The sequence below is a fragment of the Cynocephalus volans genome, chromosome X, assembly GCF_027409185.1.
Source record: "Cynocephalus volans isolate mCynVol1 chromosome X, mCynVol1.pri, whole genome shotgun sequence".
Taxonomy (NCBI): domain Eukaryota; kingdom Metazoa; phylum Chordata; class Mammalia; order Dermoptera; family Cynocephalidae; genus Cynocephalus; species Cynocephalus volans.
This window is the reverse complement of record NC_084478.1, coordinates 24,890,264-24,909,174: the sequence shown is the minus strand read 5'-3', so window position 1 is coordinate 24,909,174 and position 18,911 is coordinate 24,890,264. Positions and strand designations below refer to the sequence as shown.

The 18,911-nt window shown below is 39.6% G+C and overlaps 1 protein-coding gene across 11 annotated transcripts in view; it reads right to left on the bottom strand.

Annotated features, from left to right (window-relative positions):
- Positions 1 to 18,911, bottom strand: part of REPS2 (RALBP1 associated Eps domain containing 2) — a 197,160-nt gene that overhangs the window by 100,670 nt on the left and 77,579 nt on the right. For all 11 annotated transcript variants that reach the window (XM_063083469.1, XM_063083473.1, XM_063083475.1 and 8 more), the window contains exon 6: positions 7,823 to 7,961. In XM_063083469.1, the coding sequence (XP_062939539.1) occupies positions 7,823 to 7,961 (139 nt within the window). The remainder of the gene's footprint in view (positions 1 to 7,822; positions 7,962 to 18,911) is intronic.

Genomic DNA, 18,911 nt, shown 5'->3' with positions numbered 1-18,911 from the left:
TGCATGCACTGAAACTATACACTGTACCCCAGAAATAGGTACAATTAAAAATAAATTACAAGGCTGGCCAGTTAGCTCAAGCTAACACCAAGGTCAAGGGTTCAGATCCCTGTACTAGCCAGCTGCCAAAAAATTACAATTAGATAAAAATAAAAAGTAAAATTTTAAAAAATTAAAAGAAACAGTTAAACACAGAGTTACCATATAATGTAGCAATTCCACTCAGGTATATACTTAAGAGAAATGAAAACATATGTTCACTCAAAAATGTCTAGGTATATACCCAAGAGAAACGAAACCACATGTCTACACAATAACTTGTACATGAATGCTCACAACAGCATTATTCTTAATACCCCCAAAGTGGAAACAACCCAAATGCCCATCAACTGATGAATAGATAAATAAAATGTGGTACATATTCATATGGTGGAATTATTCAGCCATAAAAAGTAATGAGGTTCTGGTACATACTCAAACCTTAAAAACATTATGCTAAGTAAAAAAGGCCAGACACAAAATACCACATATTATGAGATTCCATTTATATGAAAAGTCCAGAATAAGCAAATTTAGAGAAAGAAAAAGTAGATTAGTGGTTACCTAGGGCTAGGGGGTGAGGAGGGTGGAAGTGGGCAATAACTGCTAATAAGTACGTGACTTATTGGGATGTGGTGAAAATGTTCTAAACTTAGATTGTGAATATACTAAAACCATTGAACGGTACACTTTAAATGGGTGAATTTTATGGTCAGTGAATTATAGCTCAATAAAGATGTTTTTTAAAAAACAGACATCAACTAATTGCAATATATGAACCACTCTTGATCAAACTAAACTTTTTTTAAAAGGCATTTGTGAGACAATCAGGAAAATCTCAAATATGAAGACTTGATATTAAGAGATCCATGTTCTTTTTTTTTTTTTTTTTTTTTTTTTTTTGCATGAGCTAATGAATTGTGGTTATGTCTTTTTAAAAAGCCCTTACCTTCAGAGATATATCCTGAAATAGTTTTCAAATGCAACGGTCTGGTAATTGCTTCAAAAACATCTGGGCTGAGAGGGGATACAAATTAAACAAAATCTTTGGGGCTGTGTGATAGGTACACAGGGGTTTGGTATACTAGCCAGTGTAGTTGTACCTACATTTGAAATTTTGCAAAATAAAAGAAAATAAAAACATTTCTATAAGCATGCCCAGGGACCTAGGCAGGAGCCAAGGGCAACCCCTACTGCCTGGCAGAAGGTACAGTCACGTCCAGGGTCCTAAGCAGGAGCCACAGGCAGCCACCACCACCCAGCAGAAGACAAGAGCATGACCAGGGTCCTAAGCAGGAGCCATAGGCAGCCCCTACCACCTGGTAGAAGGCAAGAGCATGCCTGTGGTCCTACGGAGGAGCTGTAGACAGCACCCCCCTCCCAACAGAAGCCAGGAGCATGCTGAATACACCACTTCTGCATAGATGGTCCACCAGAGCCACTGCTACCACAAGGGCATCTCACCACCACAGCAGCAGCCACAGCCACTCTACTGGCAGCTTACCACCCACTCAACTGTACTGACACAAGGACAGTCACCAGCATAGACCAGAAAAAGAAGAGGACGTCTCTCTCCTCAAAGCTCACTCCAGAGTAAGAGAAGAAGCAACTGCTCGCTCTACCACATAACCAAACATCAACCTAGAGATACTAGAAATACAAAAAAACAGGAAAATATGGCACCACCAAAATAATACAGTAATTCTCAAGTACCATACTCCATAGAGCAGGAAAACCCTTGAAAAAGAATTCTGAGCAACAATCTTAAGGAAATTCAATGAGATACAAAAAGACTCAGTTATACAACATAATGAAAGGAGAAAAAATATCCAGGATATGAAGGAGGAAATTTACAAAGGGAAACAATATCTTTAAAAAAAATGTAGCAGAAATCCTGGAGGTGAAGGATTCATTCAACAAAATAAAAAACACAACTGACAGTTTAAGCAGCAGGTTAGAGAACACAGAAGAATTTCTGAGCTCAAAGACAGTCTTTTTGAAATAATCAGGCAGACAAAAAAAAAAAGACAAAAAAAGACAGCTAGCAGGCAACCTTAAGCACACAAACATCTGAATCATGGGTATTCAGAAGGGGAGGAGAAAGGAAAAGGGACTGGAAAACCTACTCAACAAAATAATAACAGAAAACTTCCCAGGAATGGGGAGAGACACGGACCTTCAGATCCAGGAGGTTCAAAGATCCCCAAACAGATTCAATCCAAAAAGATCCTCCCCAAGGCACATTATAGTCAAAGTGGCAAAGCTCAAAGACAAAGAGAGAATCCTAAAAGTGGCAAGAAAAAAGCAACAAGTCGCCTATCAGGAAGCCCCTATCAGTCTAGCACCAGACTTCGCAACAGAAACTCTATAGGCCAGAAGAAAACAGGAAGCTATATTCAAAATACTAGAAGGAAAAAACTGCCAGCCAAGAATACTATACCCAGCAAGGCTATCCTTCAGAAATGAGGGAGAAATAGTGTATTTCCCAGACAAACAAAAACAGTAGGAGTTCACCACCACACCCAGCCCTGCAAGAAATCCTCAAGGGAATCCCACATCTGGAACCCGAAAAATGATCACTACCATGAATACACAAGAAAGAACAAAACACACTGGTAGAACAAAACTACAAATGAGAAAAAGAAAGAAACTAAATCTTATAAACATCAAAGACAAACAACAAAAGGGGAAGAAAGGACCAAAAGTGTTTAAAACAAAAGATATTTAAAACATCCAAACAAAAAACAATAAAATGCCAAGAATAAGACAATACCTTTCAATAACAACCCAAAATGTAAACGGATTAAACTCTCCACTCAAAAGATACAGACTGATTGACTGGATTAAAAAGCTAGACCCAACCGTATACTGTCTTCAAGAGACTCATCTCACCTATAAAGAAATACATGGACTAAGAGTGAAGGGATAGAAAAAAGATACACTACACAAATGGAAACCAAAAATGAGCGGGAATACCTTTTCTTATGTTAGATAAAATAGACTTTAAGCCAAAAACCATAGAAAGAGACAAAGAAGGCCACGATATGATGATAAAGGGATCTATCTGACAAGAAGACATCATAAATATATATGCACCCAACACTGGAGTACCCACATATATAAAGTAAACACTATCAGGCCTAAAGAAAGAGATAGACCCCAATACGTTAATAGTAGGGGACCTGAATACACCTCTCACAGCACTGGACAGATCATTTAGGCAACAAATCAACAGAGAAACACAGGACTTAAACTACACTAAAGACCAATTGTACCTGGCAGATATCTACAGAACATTTCATCCAACAACTACAGAATATACTTTCTTCTCATTAGCACATAGAACATTCTCCAGGATAGATCACGTTAGGTCACAAATCAAGTCTCAGCAAATTTAAAAAAATCAAAATCATCTTAAGTATCTTTTCATACCACAGTGGATTCAAGCTAGAAACCAATAACAAGCGACACTCTGGAAACTACAAATATGTAGAAATTAAACAACATGCTCCTGAACCACCTATGGGTTCAAGAAGAAATTAAACAGGAAATCAAAAAATTTCTTGAAACTAATGAAAATAAAGACACATCATACCAAAACCTGTGGGAAACTGCAAAAAAAGTACTAAGAGGGAAGTTTATTGCAATAAACACTTACATCAGAAGAACAGAAAGATTTCAAATAAACAATCTAATGCTACACCTCAAAGAAATAGAGAAACAAGAACAATACAATCCCCCAATTAGCAGATGTAAACAAATAATTGAGATCAGAGCAGAACTAAATGAAATAGAGACCCCAAATAATGATACAAAAGATTAATGAAACAAAAAGTTGTTTTTTTAAGAAGATAAACAACACAGACAAACCATTAGCTAGGTTAACTAAAAAAAAAAAGAGAGAGAAGACCTAAATAACAAAAGTCAGAAATAAAAAGGAGACATTACAACTGATACCACAGAAATACAAAGAATCATTAGAGACTATTATAAACAACTATATGCCAACAAATTCGAAAACCTGGAGGAAATGGATAAATTTGTGGACACATACAAACTACTAAGACTGAACCAAGAAGAAATAGAGAACCTGAACAGACCAATAACAAACAACAAGACTGAACCAGTAATCAGCAGTCTCCCAACAAAGAAAAGCCCAGGACCAGATGCCTTTACTGCTGAATTCTACTAAACCTTTAAAGAGCAATTAATACCAATTCTCTTCAAACTATTTCAAAAAATTGAAAGCAGAGGTCATTCTCCCAAACTCATTCTGTGAGGCCAGCATCACCCTGATACCAAAACCAGACAAAGATACAACAGAAAAAAAGAAAACTACAGGCAAATATGTCTGATGAACATAGATGCAAAAATCCTCAACAAAATATTACCAATCAGAATATAGCAACACATCAAAAAAATTATACACCATGATCAAGGAGGATCCATCCCAGGGATGCAAGGATGGTTCAACATACAGAAGTCAGTAAGTATGATACATCACATGAACAAAATCAAGGACAAAAACCATATGATTATGTTAATAGATGAAGAAAAATCATTTCACAACATTCAACATTCCTTCATAATAATAAAGACTCTCAGTAAATCAGGTATAGAAGGAAAGTATCTCTCAACACAATAAAAGCCATATATGACAAACCCACCACCCATATCATCCTGAATGGAGAAAAGAAAGCTGTTCCTTAAGAACGGGAACAAGACAAGGACACTCACTCTCACCACTCCTATATAACACAGTATTGGAAGTACCAGCCAGAGGAATCAATAGAGAAAGAAATAAAGGGCATCCACATTGGAAAGGATAAAGTCAAACTGTCCCTGTTTGCAGATGACATGATCCTATTACAGAAAATCTAAAGACTCTACCAAAAAACTCTTAGAGCTGATAAATGATTTCAGTAAATTTGCAGGATACAAAATCAGCATGCAAAAATCAGTAGTGTTTTAATACTCCAATGACAAACTAGAAGAAATCAAGAAAGCAAGTCCATTTACAATAGCCATCAAAAAAATAAAATACCTTGGAATGAATTTAACCAAGGAGGTAAAAGATCTCTACAATGAGAACTACAGATCACTGCTGAAAGAAAGAGGACACAAAAAGATGGAAAAACATTCCATGCTCTTGGATTGGAAGAATTAACATTGTGAAAATGTCCACAGTACCCAAAGTAATATACAGGTTCAATGTGATCCCCATCAAAATACCAATGACAAGTCTTCACAGAAACAGACAAAATAAAAAAATCTAACATTTCATATGGAACAACAAAAGCCAAAGCAATCCTAAGCAAATAAAATAAAGCCAGAAGCATTACACTACAAAGCTACAGTGACCAAAACAGCATGGTACTGGCATAAAAACAGAAACTTGGACCAATGGAATGAACAGAGAACCCAGAAATCAACCCACATACTTAGAGTCAACTGATATTTGACACAGGCAACAGGAGCATACATTGGGGAAAGGACTGCCTCTTCAATGAGTGGTACTGGGAAAACAGGTCATCCATATGTAGAAGAATGAAACTAGACCTGTACCTCTCACCATATACCAAAATCAACTCAAAATGCGTTAAAGACTTTAAGACCTGAAACTATAAAACTACTAAAAGAAAATATAGGGGAAACACTTCAGGAAGTAGGACTGGGCAAAGACTATGAATAGGACCCCAAAAGCACAGACAACAAAAGAAAAAAATAAAATGGGACTATATCAAACTAAAAAGCTTCTGCACAGCAAAAGAAACAGTTAACAGAGCAAAAAGACAACCTACAGAATGGGAGAAAATATTCACAAACCATGCACCTGAAAAGGGATTAATATCCAGAATATACAAGGAACTCAAAGAACTTAACAGTAGAAAAACAAGTAACTCGATTAAAAAATAGGCAAAGGAGCTGAATAGACATCTTTCAAAGGAAGACATACAAATTGCCAACAGACACATGAAAAAAATGCTCAACATCACTAAGCATCAGGGAAATGCAAATCAAATTGCACGGAGATATCATCTCATGACAGTTAGACTGGCCATTATCAAAAAGACAGAATAACAAGTGCTGGCAAGGATGTGGAGAAAGGGGAACCGAACCCTCCTACACTGTTGGTGGGACTATAAATTAATAGAGCCATTATGGAAAACAGTATAGAGTTTCCTCAAACAACTACAGATAGAACTGCCATATGATCCAGCAATCCCAAAGCAATGTAAATCATCATGTCAAAGGGATACCTGCACTCCCATGTTTATCGCAGCTCTATTTACAATAGCTGAGAGTTGGAACCAACCTAAATGTCCATTGACAGGTGACTGGATAAGGAAAATGTGGTATATATACACAACAGACTACTCTACCATAAAAAGGAATGAAATACTGCCATTTGCAGCAATATGGATGAACTTAGAGAAAATTATGTTAAGTGAAATAAGCCATGCACAGAAAGAGAAATACTGGATGTCCTCACTCACAGTGGAGCTGAAAAAAAATAAACAAAAAAAGAAAGCAAGAAAGATACAACAATCACAATAATTTGTTGAGCTTTCAAAAGGAAAGAACAGAACTGAGGCCACCAGAAGTGGGAAAGGGGGACGGGAGGAGAGGTTATTGAGAAATTGGTAAACAGCCACAAAAAATGATTACATTGTGATGATAAATATAGTAATAATAAATAAATAAATAAAAACATTTCTAACAATTACCTATTTGTATTTGGCTAAATATCTGCACAGCTGTGAAGAAACTCAGTTGGGCAGGGGGTAAGGACAGCAAGTGATCAATACATGCAATCTGGGTTTCTGCATATTTTTTAATGATGATGTCAACATTAATTTGTTTTATCTACACTATTCTACCTTTAACAAAGTCATTACCACCAATCAGTGAATGATGTTTGCATTTATTTCTACAAGAATATTTCAATTACACACCTTATTTCACTAGAAAAAACTAGTCCTAGTCCACATTTCAATGTTGGGTTACAATTATCAAGGACATACCGTTATACTTCAAAATTGAAATATCAAAAGAAAGTTTTATGAACTTTTTTCCAGACTCTACTATTTCTTTGTTTGTTTAACCTTCAGCCTGGTAAAATGTAGGCATGCAGGAATTAAATCAATTCCTCTCAGTTTGAATTTCACATGAGAACTCCACAGAAATACATATGTCTGAAAACAACCCAGAAGAACTGATGTGGAAAAATGCTGGCCAGTTTTCCTCCCATATTTTAATTTCTCTCAGAAAAACTAGAGGAGAAAGACTTGAGCTAAAGAAAATGAGCACAAGTTTGAACTTCAGAGGAGTATATAACATAAGGAGACTGTGACATTAACTCCTTAGAAAGCTATGCTCCATCCTTGCTCTAGCTCTAATACAATGAGTAAGCAATTCAAAGTGTCCCCATGGTGCTATGCTCTACCATTTCAAGAACTGCTTCGGCTAATAAAATGCAGGGTATGGATTAGGATCCCCCACATTCCCATTTAACCCCTTGGAAAGGGAAACAATTTTCCTAATGTCATTGCCTACTTTTTTCTGCTTAGGAAACATAACTACTTTTTTTCTGCTTAGGAAACATAATTTTCCTAATGTCATTGCCTACTTTTTTTCTGGTTTATACTTGATAAGAAATTCAACCTTAGATGAGAATAAGCTGAAATCACAGAGGTTGTCATATTCATTTTGTTTGAACTATCTCTTAAGATATCTACTGTTACTCACGTGAAAACAATACCTGGGGACCCCATGTTCTCACCTGAAATGAAGGAACTGGGGTCCGGCTGAAGGGAACGGAACTGATTGACATAGTACTCGCGCTGTTCTTCTGTTATCCTCCAGGGCTCGTCCAGGTAATTACTGTTATTATCCTGCAGTTCTCTCTCCACTGAAAAGGACTTTAAAAATAAATTTTAAAAAGTAAATGCTCAGAGAAACTGTCTTTAGTGAGATGAAGTAAAAAAAATTAAACACCAATATAACTTATTATGGATTATACTTAATTTTCTCCTCAAAGGAATAAATTTAACTGCCTCATAACTAGAATGTAACTAGAACATAAACTTGAGGACAGACATCATGCTTTATACTTTTTTTCTATTCCCCAAAGTTGTAAACAGGATTGAGCATGAAATACTGAACACACAGTGAGCAACAAAAATTTTTCCAGTGTGATTAAGGAAGGATTTTTTTTAAAAAGACAATCGTTCTTATCTTCAAGTATTCACCACATTTTGAACCTTTCAGGTTAGCTGAGTAGATAGTAAAATAATCTAGATTCTTTTTAAACCATGAAGATAAAAACTAGAATAGCTATAACTACGTCTTTTTTTCTGTTGCATTCACACTGTATAAATTCGGAAGTCAAAATCTCCCTTTCAAATCCCGTATCCCCCAGTCCTATTTGAGCGACAAGTCAGGACCACTGAATCTCTCATTCCACACTTGTGAATTGGGGGTAATATTTAGTAATAGAGCTGGGTGGTAAGAACAAGTCGTCATACCACAATAATCAGGGTAACAAGGGGGTGCATCAAACCTACCACTAGAGGGCGTGCAAGTCAAATTTGAGTATTTAAGAACCCAGAAAACCAGAGAAGCCGCGCAGGAGAAAGCAAAGCTGTGCTAGGCATTGCAGAAAGAAGCAAAAATGGCAATGCTGGCAGACTTTAGCCATTACTGCTAAAGAGCGATCAAGTTGCCTGCTTCTGAGCACACTGTCAAGGAATTAATCACTGGGAGGGCATTCTACCCACTACCCCTAAAAAAGACATCCGACCAACTCCTTGCCCATCCCGACCCCCCCCCACACACACACACCATTCCAAGAATTAATTATTACCAGGAAAACCTGTCTTCACTCTGACAATGTTCAGAGAAGGAGACTATATACAATTTTGAGCTGTGATGTAACCTTGAGATGTCATCTTTGAAGTAAAGTATCTGTTACTTCAACAAGCTTCCGATTGCCCACATGCTTACTCCTCATGGGTCAGATTTGTGTCTTCTTCCAAGAATACTCTTCCTCTGATCCCAGCCTGCTCAAATCCCGCCCATTCTTCAAGTCCCACTGCCCCAAAGTGCTCTCCAATGTACCAGTCATGCCCACAGCCACAATGAGGGCACTGCCCATCCCCCTGCTCTGCTACAAAGGTGGGCCCAGCAGCCATGTGTGATCACATGACTTACCTCATGGCTGTCTCACCTGACTGAGTGGGAGTGGGGGGTGGGGGGGTGGCACACAGTATGCTGCCCTTTGGGATGCTCTGGCATACTCAGGCCAGATGCTCATTCTTGGGGATGCAGACAAGAAGTCCAAAGATCAACAAGCAGAGAAAGCAGACCCTGAGCTGCACAATGGGGCCATGATGTAGAGTAAGGGCCAGGTGAGTCTTAAAGTTATGAGGGAGCCAGAACCAAGGATCAGCAGAACCTGCAAGGTAGGTAGAGAAGCTATATAAAGGGGAATGGGTAAGGAAGGCTGCCAGCTCCTGAAAGATAAGCGGACAGTGAAGCAAACTCAAGGCAACTAGGGCAAGGCCTGTTAATGGCAGAACAGGGATGAACAACCAAAAACTACCACCCCTACACACCAGTGGGCCAATCCCTGCCTCCCATTTCTTAGATTCCCATGAGAACCTCAACCCTTCCTCCTTTTCAAGAAAACTTAAGCTGGCAAGGAGAGTTCCTATTCCCTAAAATCGAAAAGGCCTCACAACAAAGGGAAAGGGCACGTGAACACTGTATAACATACACATAGCATGGTCCTTCCACTGGCTTGCACTAAGTGTGCTAACCTACTCTCATCTCTTTCCCCCTGCTTCTCACTGTTTTAAACTGATTTAATTTTAAAAATATGAACCTTTATGATAACCATGGTACCACACAGTTTGAACATTTAAAGTGTTCTTAAATATCTTCACCCAGGTTTCAACCTGGAGGGCTAGAACCACATTAGATACTCCTTTATCCCACATACACTCCCTAGCAGGTACACCACAGATAGCAGTGTGAAGTCCACTTACTGACAGGCTCAAGTAAGTTCAAGAGTATGTCCTATATCGGAAGCCATGTAGAAACACTGCTCTATACTGCTCTTAATGAAAGAAAACCTATGAGTCTATTTCATATTTTAAAGTTTGAAATCTATCAAAACAAGTCCCTGTCTGCCTTCCTGTAGTTCATCTATTGTCTGATCTCAGTGGGGGTTCTCAAGCTCCATATCCATTTAGGGAGTATTTCAAGGACAGTTAGGGGTACATGGAAGGAGTAGATGACATTCCACACACCACTAAGCTAAAATATTCCAAAAGAAAGCTGAACTACTACAAGATGCAAAATGATCTGAACTTCACTGCATAAACAGTGACCTGCTCATTCATTCATTCAACAGATACTTATTAAATGCCAACAGTATCCCAGACACTAGTCACTAGGGATACACTGATAGGCAAATATATTCTTTTTCCCAAGAAGCCTAGAGTCCAGTGAGGGAGAAAGACACATGGGTAATTTCAAAACAAGACGGTACATGCTTTGATAAGATAGGATACTCTAGAGCTTTGCTACTCAAAATATGTCCCCACACCACCCACATCAGCATCACCTGGGGACCTATTAGAAATAGTCTCTTGGGCCCACCCCACATCTAGTGAATCAGAAAAGTCTAAGAGTGGAGCCCAGGAATCTAGTTTAACAAGCCCTGTAGGTGACTCAAAGCACACTCAAGCTTGAGAAGCAATGCCGCAGGACATGGACGGCAAGGCAAGCAAAAGGAAGACCATTTGCAGAGATACCAAACCGTGAGAGAAAATGGCCATCTCTTGAAAGTAACTCCCTTGGGCTATATATAGATAGAACAGGCTGCCAATGCAGAGCAGATGTTAGTGAGTTGCCTCAAGATGAGCCAGACAGAAAGCAGGGCAAAGCTCAAGAAGGTTCCGGTATACCAAGTGAAGGGAGTTACACTGTATCTAGAAGACAATAGGGAGCCACAGATAAGTATTAAACGGGGAAATCAAATAATCAGATTTGAGTTACAGAAATATCACTCCAGTGAGGAGAATGGAGGGGAAAAGACAAAAGGCAGGAAGATCGGTTAAGGCCATATGTAAACGTGGCCCAGGGGTGGGGAGGGCTGTAAGAGAAAAAAGGCCATATGGCCACCACCAGAGAAAAGCCCCTTCCAGCAAAGAGGAATGGCAGCTCAGCACCTCTTTGTCAGCAGCTAGAGGTCATCTCGCTGCAGGACCCAGATGCATGTAACAATCTCCTCCAAACCACACAAAGATCTAAAAGGTCAGTCACCTAAAAAAGAATGGCTAATTGCAAAGACTGAAGGCATTGAGAAATGGGGGTGAATGTGCTGTGGGGTCTTAGCCACCCAAGCAGAAGCCAGAACTAGGAAAAGGTCCACTTTTGCACATACCCTAAGAGGCATCCCTGGTTCAACTCCAGCTCCAGTGGTTTTGTTGGCTAAGCAGAGATATTTGCTACTTCGTGCCAATTTTAAGCTCTGCCAGTGTTTTTAAGAAAAAAATAAAAGGAGAAAGAGAAGAAGAAATCTTCCACATCTGTCTGCTTAAGCCACATGCATATGGTTCATTATACAGTTTCTCTCGACACAGGAGAATTAGATTTGCTTACATTTAAAACATTCAACCCCTTGGTTTTGTTTCAAGTGAAATGCAAATATTTGGCATTGCAAGTTATTATGTCTGGGGAAAACATGCTGTTTATAATGAGAAACTTCAAAAGACTCATTTAAAAATACTATTAGTAAAATCTCAAAAGGTGACATTTACCCCCAAAGTATCTTAAAAATCAAGCAAAGCAGGGATAACATGAATTGCAGGGAAGTATTGTCAGGGTGATCTTTAAAAGGATGTGTATATTTTTTCAACCATAGAGCATTTCTGTTGAGAATATAATCCCACCCTGGAGGCATATAAATGCTGCCTTAGAGTCCAGCCATTTCACCTATGAGGGTGTAATCATCTTATAACAGTTTCCTTTTGTGCCTTAGTAAACAAACCATCTGGAGTAGCAAAAGCTCATACCTAGCCCACAGTGAATATGTGAAGACACCTCCTCTGCCAAAAATATGTTGGAAATAAGATTACCACAGGGCAATCACTAAACAAAACATGATCTCAGGAGCAAAGATGTAAGACTCAATTACCCTAAAGAGAAAGAATGGCTAACAGGATGGACAGAATACACTACGGCTCAAGTGAATATTAATCTGCCTAAAGAAAGATCATGGGAATTGGTCAGTCACAAAGCTGAGAAAAAAGAAGGCATAGACGTAAATGATGGCACTGCCGATATGTGGAATTATGGCAGATGTCCTCCGATAATTCACACCGTTACAGAGTGGCTGCCCAACCAGAAAGAACATTTTCCAGCCTCCCTCGCGGTTAGATGTAGCCACGTGACTGAGCTGTAGCCACTGCAATATGAGCACTAGTGATCTACCCCACTTCCAGGCAGGACTAGCACACTGTGGCCCTCCTCTACACTCTTCCACATCTGCCCACTGAACAGGGGGATGGCAGAATCACAGGACAGAAGCAGGTGTGGTGCCTGAATCACTATGTGGAGGAAAGCTGCCTGCCAAACTGTTACATGAGTGAAAAATATACCTACTGTGATAAGTCATTAGAATGTGAAGCGTGTTCATTACAGCAGCTGTTCCCCCAACTAATCTATCCTTCAAGCAAAGCACAAAGGAAGGGAAGATCTGCCCTGTCCCTACAGCACAGTCAGTCCTACATTGGAGATGGAAGCTGAAACTATGTTAGTTTTATAAATTGACCACTACTGTGGAATGAACATCCCCCAAAACTCATAGAAACTTAACCTCTACTATGACAGTGTTAAGAGGGTGGGAAATCCTATTATGGTAACTGAAAGGCGGAGCCTATGGAAGGCAATTAGATTGTGAAGACTGTGCCCTGGTGAATGGATTGATCCATTCATGGAATAATGGGTGTGGTTCTGAGGGCTTTAAAAGGAGAGTGAGTGAGGAGTTAGCTCTCTCACTCAAGCCATCCACATGTGACACCCTGCACTGCTGTGAAGTCGCCACCCACCAACAAGGCCCTAAACAGATGTTTCCCCTGAACTTTTAGACTTCCCAGCCTCTGAAACTGTAAGCAATAAATTTTATTTCTTTATATATTACCCAGTTTCAGGTATTTTGTTATAAGCAACAGAAACGGACTAACAGTAATATCAGACCATTCTGAGCCCAAACAACATTCTAATTATAATTTGATTGTCCATGCAGAATAACTATAGGAACAGAATGTTGATTCATTTTTACAGCAGTCTTTCTATGTTTTGAGTTGTGAAGATTCCCAGGGAGGATGTACAGAGTTTAAAAAAAAAAAAAATGAGGGCTAAGGTTAAAACTGGGAAAATTGTTAAATGAGGAATGAAGAAAAGCAGCTAGAAAAGGAGACAGAGCTCAGCAATTTTGTTTTAACATTAAACCATTCTATTATTATGTTCAGCAAATCTTGTTTATGCTATCTCATTCCACCCTCACTATCAAATAAGGCCCATGAGGGCAGGAAACTTTGTCTATTCTGATCACTGCTGTATCCCCCATGCCAGGAAAAGTGCCTTGCACACAGGAAACACTCAATATGTATTTGCTGAATGACTGAACAAATAAATCATTGAACAAATTGTCAATCCCAGTCTGGAGACAGAAAGGTTAACCTCAGATCTCCTATAATGACTGGAGCTGAACTACATATACATTTATCAAACAATTTCACTCAACATTGTAAAGGCTGGGCCTCTCCCTTACCTATGAAGTTATCAAACTTTAAAAAAGAATCCTTCTATTTTACTTTTTATTTTGAAATAATTACAGATTCATAATAAGTTGCAATAAATAACTTCTGGTTTTGTCTGTAGAGAAGTTAGTTAAAATTCAATCCTAACAGAGCAATTTATCAGTTTCTTCACAGAAATAAACCCACAAAGATACCTTTAACCACATATTGATGCCTTTAACCACTTGCTGATCTAATTTCAACAGCTAAGAAGGTTGATTGCCAAACTGTAAGAATCTTTCAGAATGATGTACAGCACACAGTTGCTGCTTATCAAGATAAGCTAACTTTCAAAAACTATCACCACAGACATAATTAGGTAAAATGTATCCATTACTTTGCTAAGTACTACAAGGTAGGTCCCATTATTCCCATTTTGCAGAACAGGAAACTGAGGATTAGGTAAGGGAAGTAATTTACCAAGACCACACACCTAGTAAATGGAAGAGCAAGAATATGAACTGAGTCTCGAGTCTGTGCTCTTGATCATCAAGCTCAATGGTTATCTCTATCTATTCATCCATCCTATAAAATGTATCATTTCCTTTTCAAAAAGAACCTCACCACAATGCCTAAATCATTGCAGCAATTTTGCAGATTGAGGATCTAAGCTGGAGACATGACTATGCTGTATTTACACCCTCCTCCCCATCATCTAGTTCAGTTTTAGATTTTGGCTGGTGGACTACTAAATTATACAGACAGAGCGCCATCTTATTTCTCACATAATTTTTCATGAAAGCATCTGGAATGTTTTCACATCATGAAAGAATCCTGCAGATAGCCATACAACAAGATATTCAATTATTTTACTGTTATTTTAATGCATAGCACTAACACTATTTTGATTAACATAAGAAATGCTTATTAGTAACCATTGTCTCCAATTCTTCCATTAGGAGCCAAGATCTGCTGCTCCAGAAGGGTATTTTTTTTCATGATCATCAGGATTTGCTCTTTGCTTAGAGGAGAAGGCCAGAAGAAAATGAGAGAACAGCAGTAAGAGGAGACTTTGACAAGGCCACAGACTTCCAGTAACACTGCAATGCCACTCCCACCCCATCCTTGGCAGGCAGGTCAAGGCTGTCTGTCTCTTCTCTACTACGTCCTCTCCTCCACACTCAAGGCAGCCTGAGGTCAGGTGGGAAACAGCTGCACCAAGAACCTGGGCTGAATTCAGGGAATGCTTTAGAGAATGAGACTGCTAATTAGAGGTGCAAAAAGAGCACAGGTTCCAGAGGCAGACAGAGTTGATTCAAATCTGTGGTCACTTACTAAGCAGTTCCTTAACTTCTGAGGCAGCAGCTCCCTACCTGAAAGGCTGTCACACAGCCCACAGGGCCCTGACTCATCTCCCTCCCACTCCAGGCTCTAGCCACACCGGTCTTCCTTCAGTTCTTCCAAATGTGTCTACTCTGCATACCATACATGGTAGACAAGCTCACTCTACATCCATTCTGACTCCTCTTAGCATAACTCCCTGCATGGCACAGACCAGCTAGCTAAAAACTACACTGCCCAAACACCTTTGCTGCTGGAATTCCAGATGAGACTTAGGTTCAACTAAACAAATAAATCCACAGAAGACTGATTCAGAACCGAGTTACCTGATGAAAAAGGCAGGGAATAAAGCAATCATTTGGCTGGCCTAGGTCATGCATGGTGTGGAACTGGAGCTAAAGCTATGGCAGCAGTTTCCCCAATGCTGTAGCTTTCTGACTGTGGCAGTGGCAAAGATCTCTCAGCAGCCCAACTCTGCTGTGGGATTTTGGATTTGTTCTTGCAAGCTCAGAACAGAGTCTGTATCTTCAGCTCTTCCAAAGATTTGGGAGGTTATCCACATCCCTTATTATAAATCACTATTTGTTTAAACTAGCCAAAGCAGATTCTGTTGTCCATAATTAAGAATCTCAATCAATGCGTACCTTTTGTCTAGGCTCTTAGCTCTACATAAAATACTTCTAGTTATCTTTCATAGCTCAGCTCAAGTGTCACTTCTTTGGGGAAGCCTTCCGTCACTTTCCAGCCCTAGACCAGATTTCTGTCATGTGCTACCAGAGTACTCCCTTGCCTTTAGGGCAACTGTCAGTTTGCAATTCTACACATGCAGGTGGGGGTCACCTGCATCTACCCCATTTGACTGCAGGTGCCTTGAGAGCAAGGACCGTGTGTGTAGTCCTCAACGTACCCCTGGCATGGCGGCTGGCCACTGAATAAGTACTTCCAAATGGATGAATGGTGGATGTAATACCTGCCTTGCAAGACTGCTGGGAGGACTGAAAGAGGCCAGCACAGCACTGGGACCAAATACACACCCAGTCAATAGTCATTACTACTGCTGGGACTGGCAATTGGGGGCATAACACTACCTACTCACCTGCAATCGAGGGAAAACTGATGGGCCTAGGGCCTGAAATGGTACCGTTGCAAAGGAGTCTTCCACACTCATAGCTTAGTACATAACTGAGACCACAAGGTCCTAGGAATAAGCTGGAAACAAACACCACTCCTTTCCAGCTTTACAAAGTACTTCCTGGGACCAGGAGTTCAATGAGGGGTTTTCAGCTACATCTGAGAGGCTAAATCAGAGGCACTCCTGTCTACCAAATCAATATGGACTCTCGCTATTACCGGGGAAGTTCTAAGCCATAATAAGCCCTTAAAGCAATGCCCAACGCCTTGTGGGGAAAAGTAACAATGCTGACACCAAGAATAAAATGTGCTCATTTGCTTTCATCAATAGTCTAACCAGCCTGTTGAAATACAACTAAATCAACACTAGGACGCTAAAATTCTAGTCTGTACCAGCCTACCAATCTTACCCTTCTCCCTCCATATCCTGTGTCTCAGCATAAATTTTGCAAGGCCTTAAGGTAGCACCCCAATCAGACCTAATATGTACTGAATAAATGTCTGTTTCCCCAGGAACATCCTTCCGTTTCTATTCCAGGTACCCTCTTCTTATTTCCTGGAGTCATTTTTCTTTCACTGATCCAGTATTTCTTTAATATTGCCATCCTGTAACACAAAACATTTTGGCTTTCATGTAGAAGTGCCTGCCAGCAAAGAAACTAAGCAATTAACATCTCTTTAACTGTTAAGAAATGTGGGTACATAGCCAGCACCTGAGGAATGCAGTAAGAAACAGCTTTAAAAGATTAAGGCTGAAAAAAGTTAAACTTCAGCATCAGTTGAAATAAAATGCTTCCTTCCTTAAAAATAAGGGCTACAAAATGGGAAAAAGAACTGTAAGCAGGTAAAGGAAGTAAGTAGACAGAAGGCTTGATGCTATGAAAAATATGATCTCCTTGTGGTAATAGTGCCCGTTCTGGTATCTTGGGTCCTACAATAGACTAAGTAAAACTGCGGAGGACACATAGCGACCTTTTACTCCTTAGAAGATGATGTAAAATTCCAGGAAGGGTTTGAAATAAAATGGGGAATGAGTCTGGTAAATGATATCACAAGTCAAGAACAAATCACATACATACCTATTAAATGTAGCAAACCAGTTCTTCCCTTTACACACAAAGACAAACACACCTCTTCCCTCCCTCCCTTCTATTTCAGTCTGAGGAAGAGAACTTAGTTGTCTGAGCGATGCTGAGAGGCCAACACACGTGCACACACGGTGTTCACATTTACCATCTCTAACAAAGGATTTTTTTAAATTCTAATCTCTACCCATAAACTAAGTAACTCAACTTTATTGCCATGATCATATAAACAAGAAATTTCTGTTACAGGCAAGCCTGGGGTTCTCTAGAACTGAAAAGAAGCCGGGGTCCCTAACCTCCTTCAAGGGCCTCAGATGCCCAGGATCTCCTCTCAAACATTCAGGAAGCAGTTCTCCACCCACACTATATAACATATCTCTGGTCCAAAGGAAAAGAGATACCAGCTGCATAGAATGACAAACCAATAAGAAAACACCAATAACCCCCCAAAAAGGGGCACAGGAATAAATAAACAATTCACAGCCAACAGAATTACAAATGACTTGTAAACTAAAGATATTCCACTTCACTAACAAAGAAATATACTAATTAAACTACAGTGAAATATCATTTTTCACCTATCGGATTATCAAAGATCTATAAATTTTTTTAGCATGTTGTGCTTGCAAAGGTACAAGAAAATAGACATTTTCATCCATTGTTGGCAAGTGCATAAATTGCTACAGCCTCCAATTTGAAAACTGCTATCAAAAATTATAAATGTGTAGACATTTTTACCCAATAATTCCATTTGTAGGAACTGATCCTGTATATCTGCAAACAATTATGAGATTACAAGTATAAGTATAGAAAACCCCCCACCCAATCATGTATACACTATAGAACTAAATTTGTTTTCTGTTTATAGCTCCCCTTACTGATTAAGTATGTATCAAAATCAGACATCTTGTCTCATCCAATACATCTCTCAAAGCATCCTGTCTCGAAAAGCAAGAAGCAGCTGTCCCTCACACTTGAACATCCTATACACACCTCTCAAAGCATCCTGTCTTGGCCAATACATCTCTCAAAGCATCCTGCTTCACTCAGTACATTTACCTATATAAATCCTTGCCCTCAGTTGATCAGGGAGGCAGTTGGGACTTTATCCTCTATCTCCAGTCAACATCTTCCAAAATAAAAAGGCTTTCCTTCACATTCTGTCTGGCGATCCTATAGCAGCGAGCACTTGGACCCACATGGTCCAAGCCAGGGTTTCCCCTGACTAAGTTGGCCTCTTGCCTGTTGGCTGAAGGGGAATCCTACGGGACTCTTTCGTTACCAAAGTTTTGGTGCCCAACGTGGGGCCAAGAAGTACAAAGCTCAGGTGGCATCTGGAGAAAGCAAACTTCTGCCTTGTCCAAGCAGCACCTAGGCCCTTTTTAGGTGGAGGACATGACCAGAAATTCCCAGCTTCCCAGACATCCCCCACTACTTGCACTTGGAAAACTGTAACTTGCCCAGAAAGGAAAGCATTGGATTTTCTGGTCCAGACAGGTGAGTC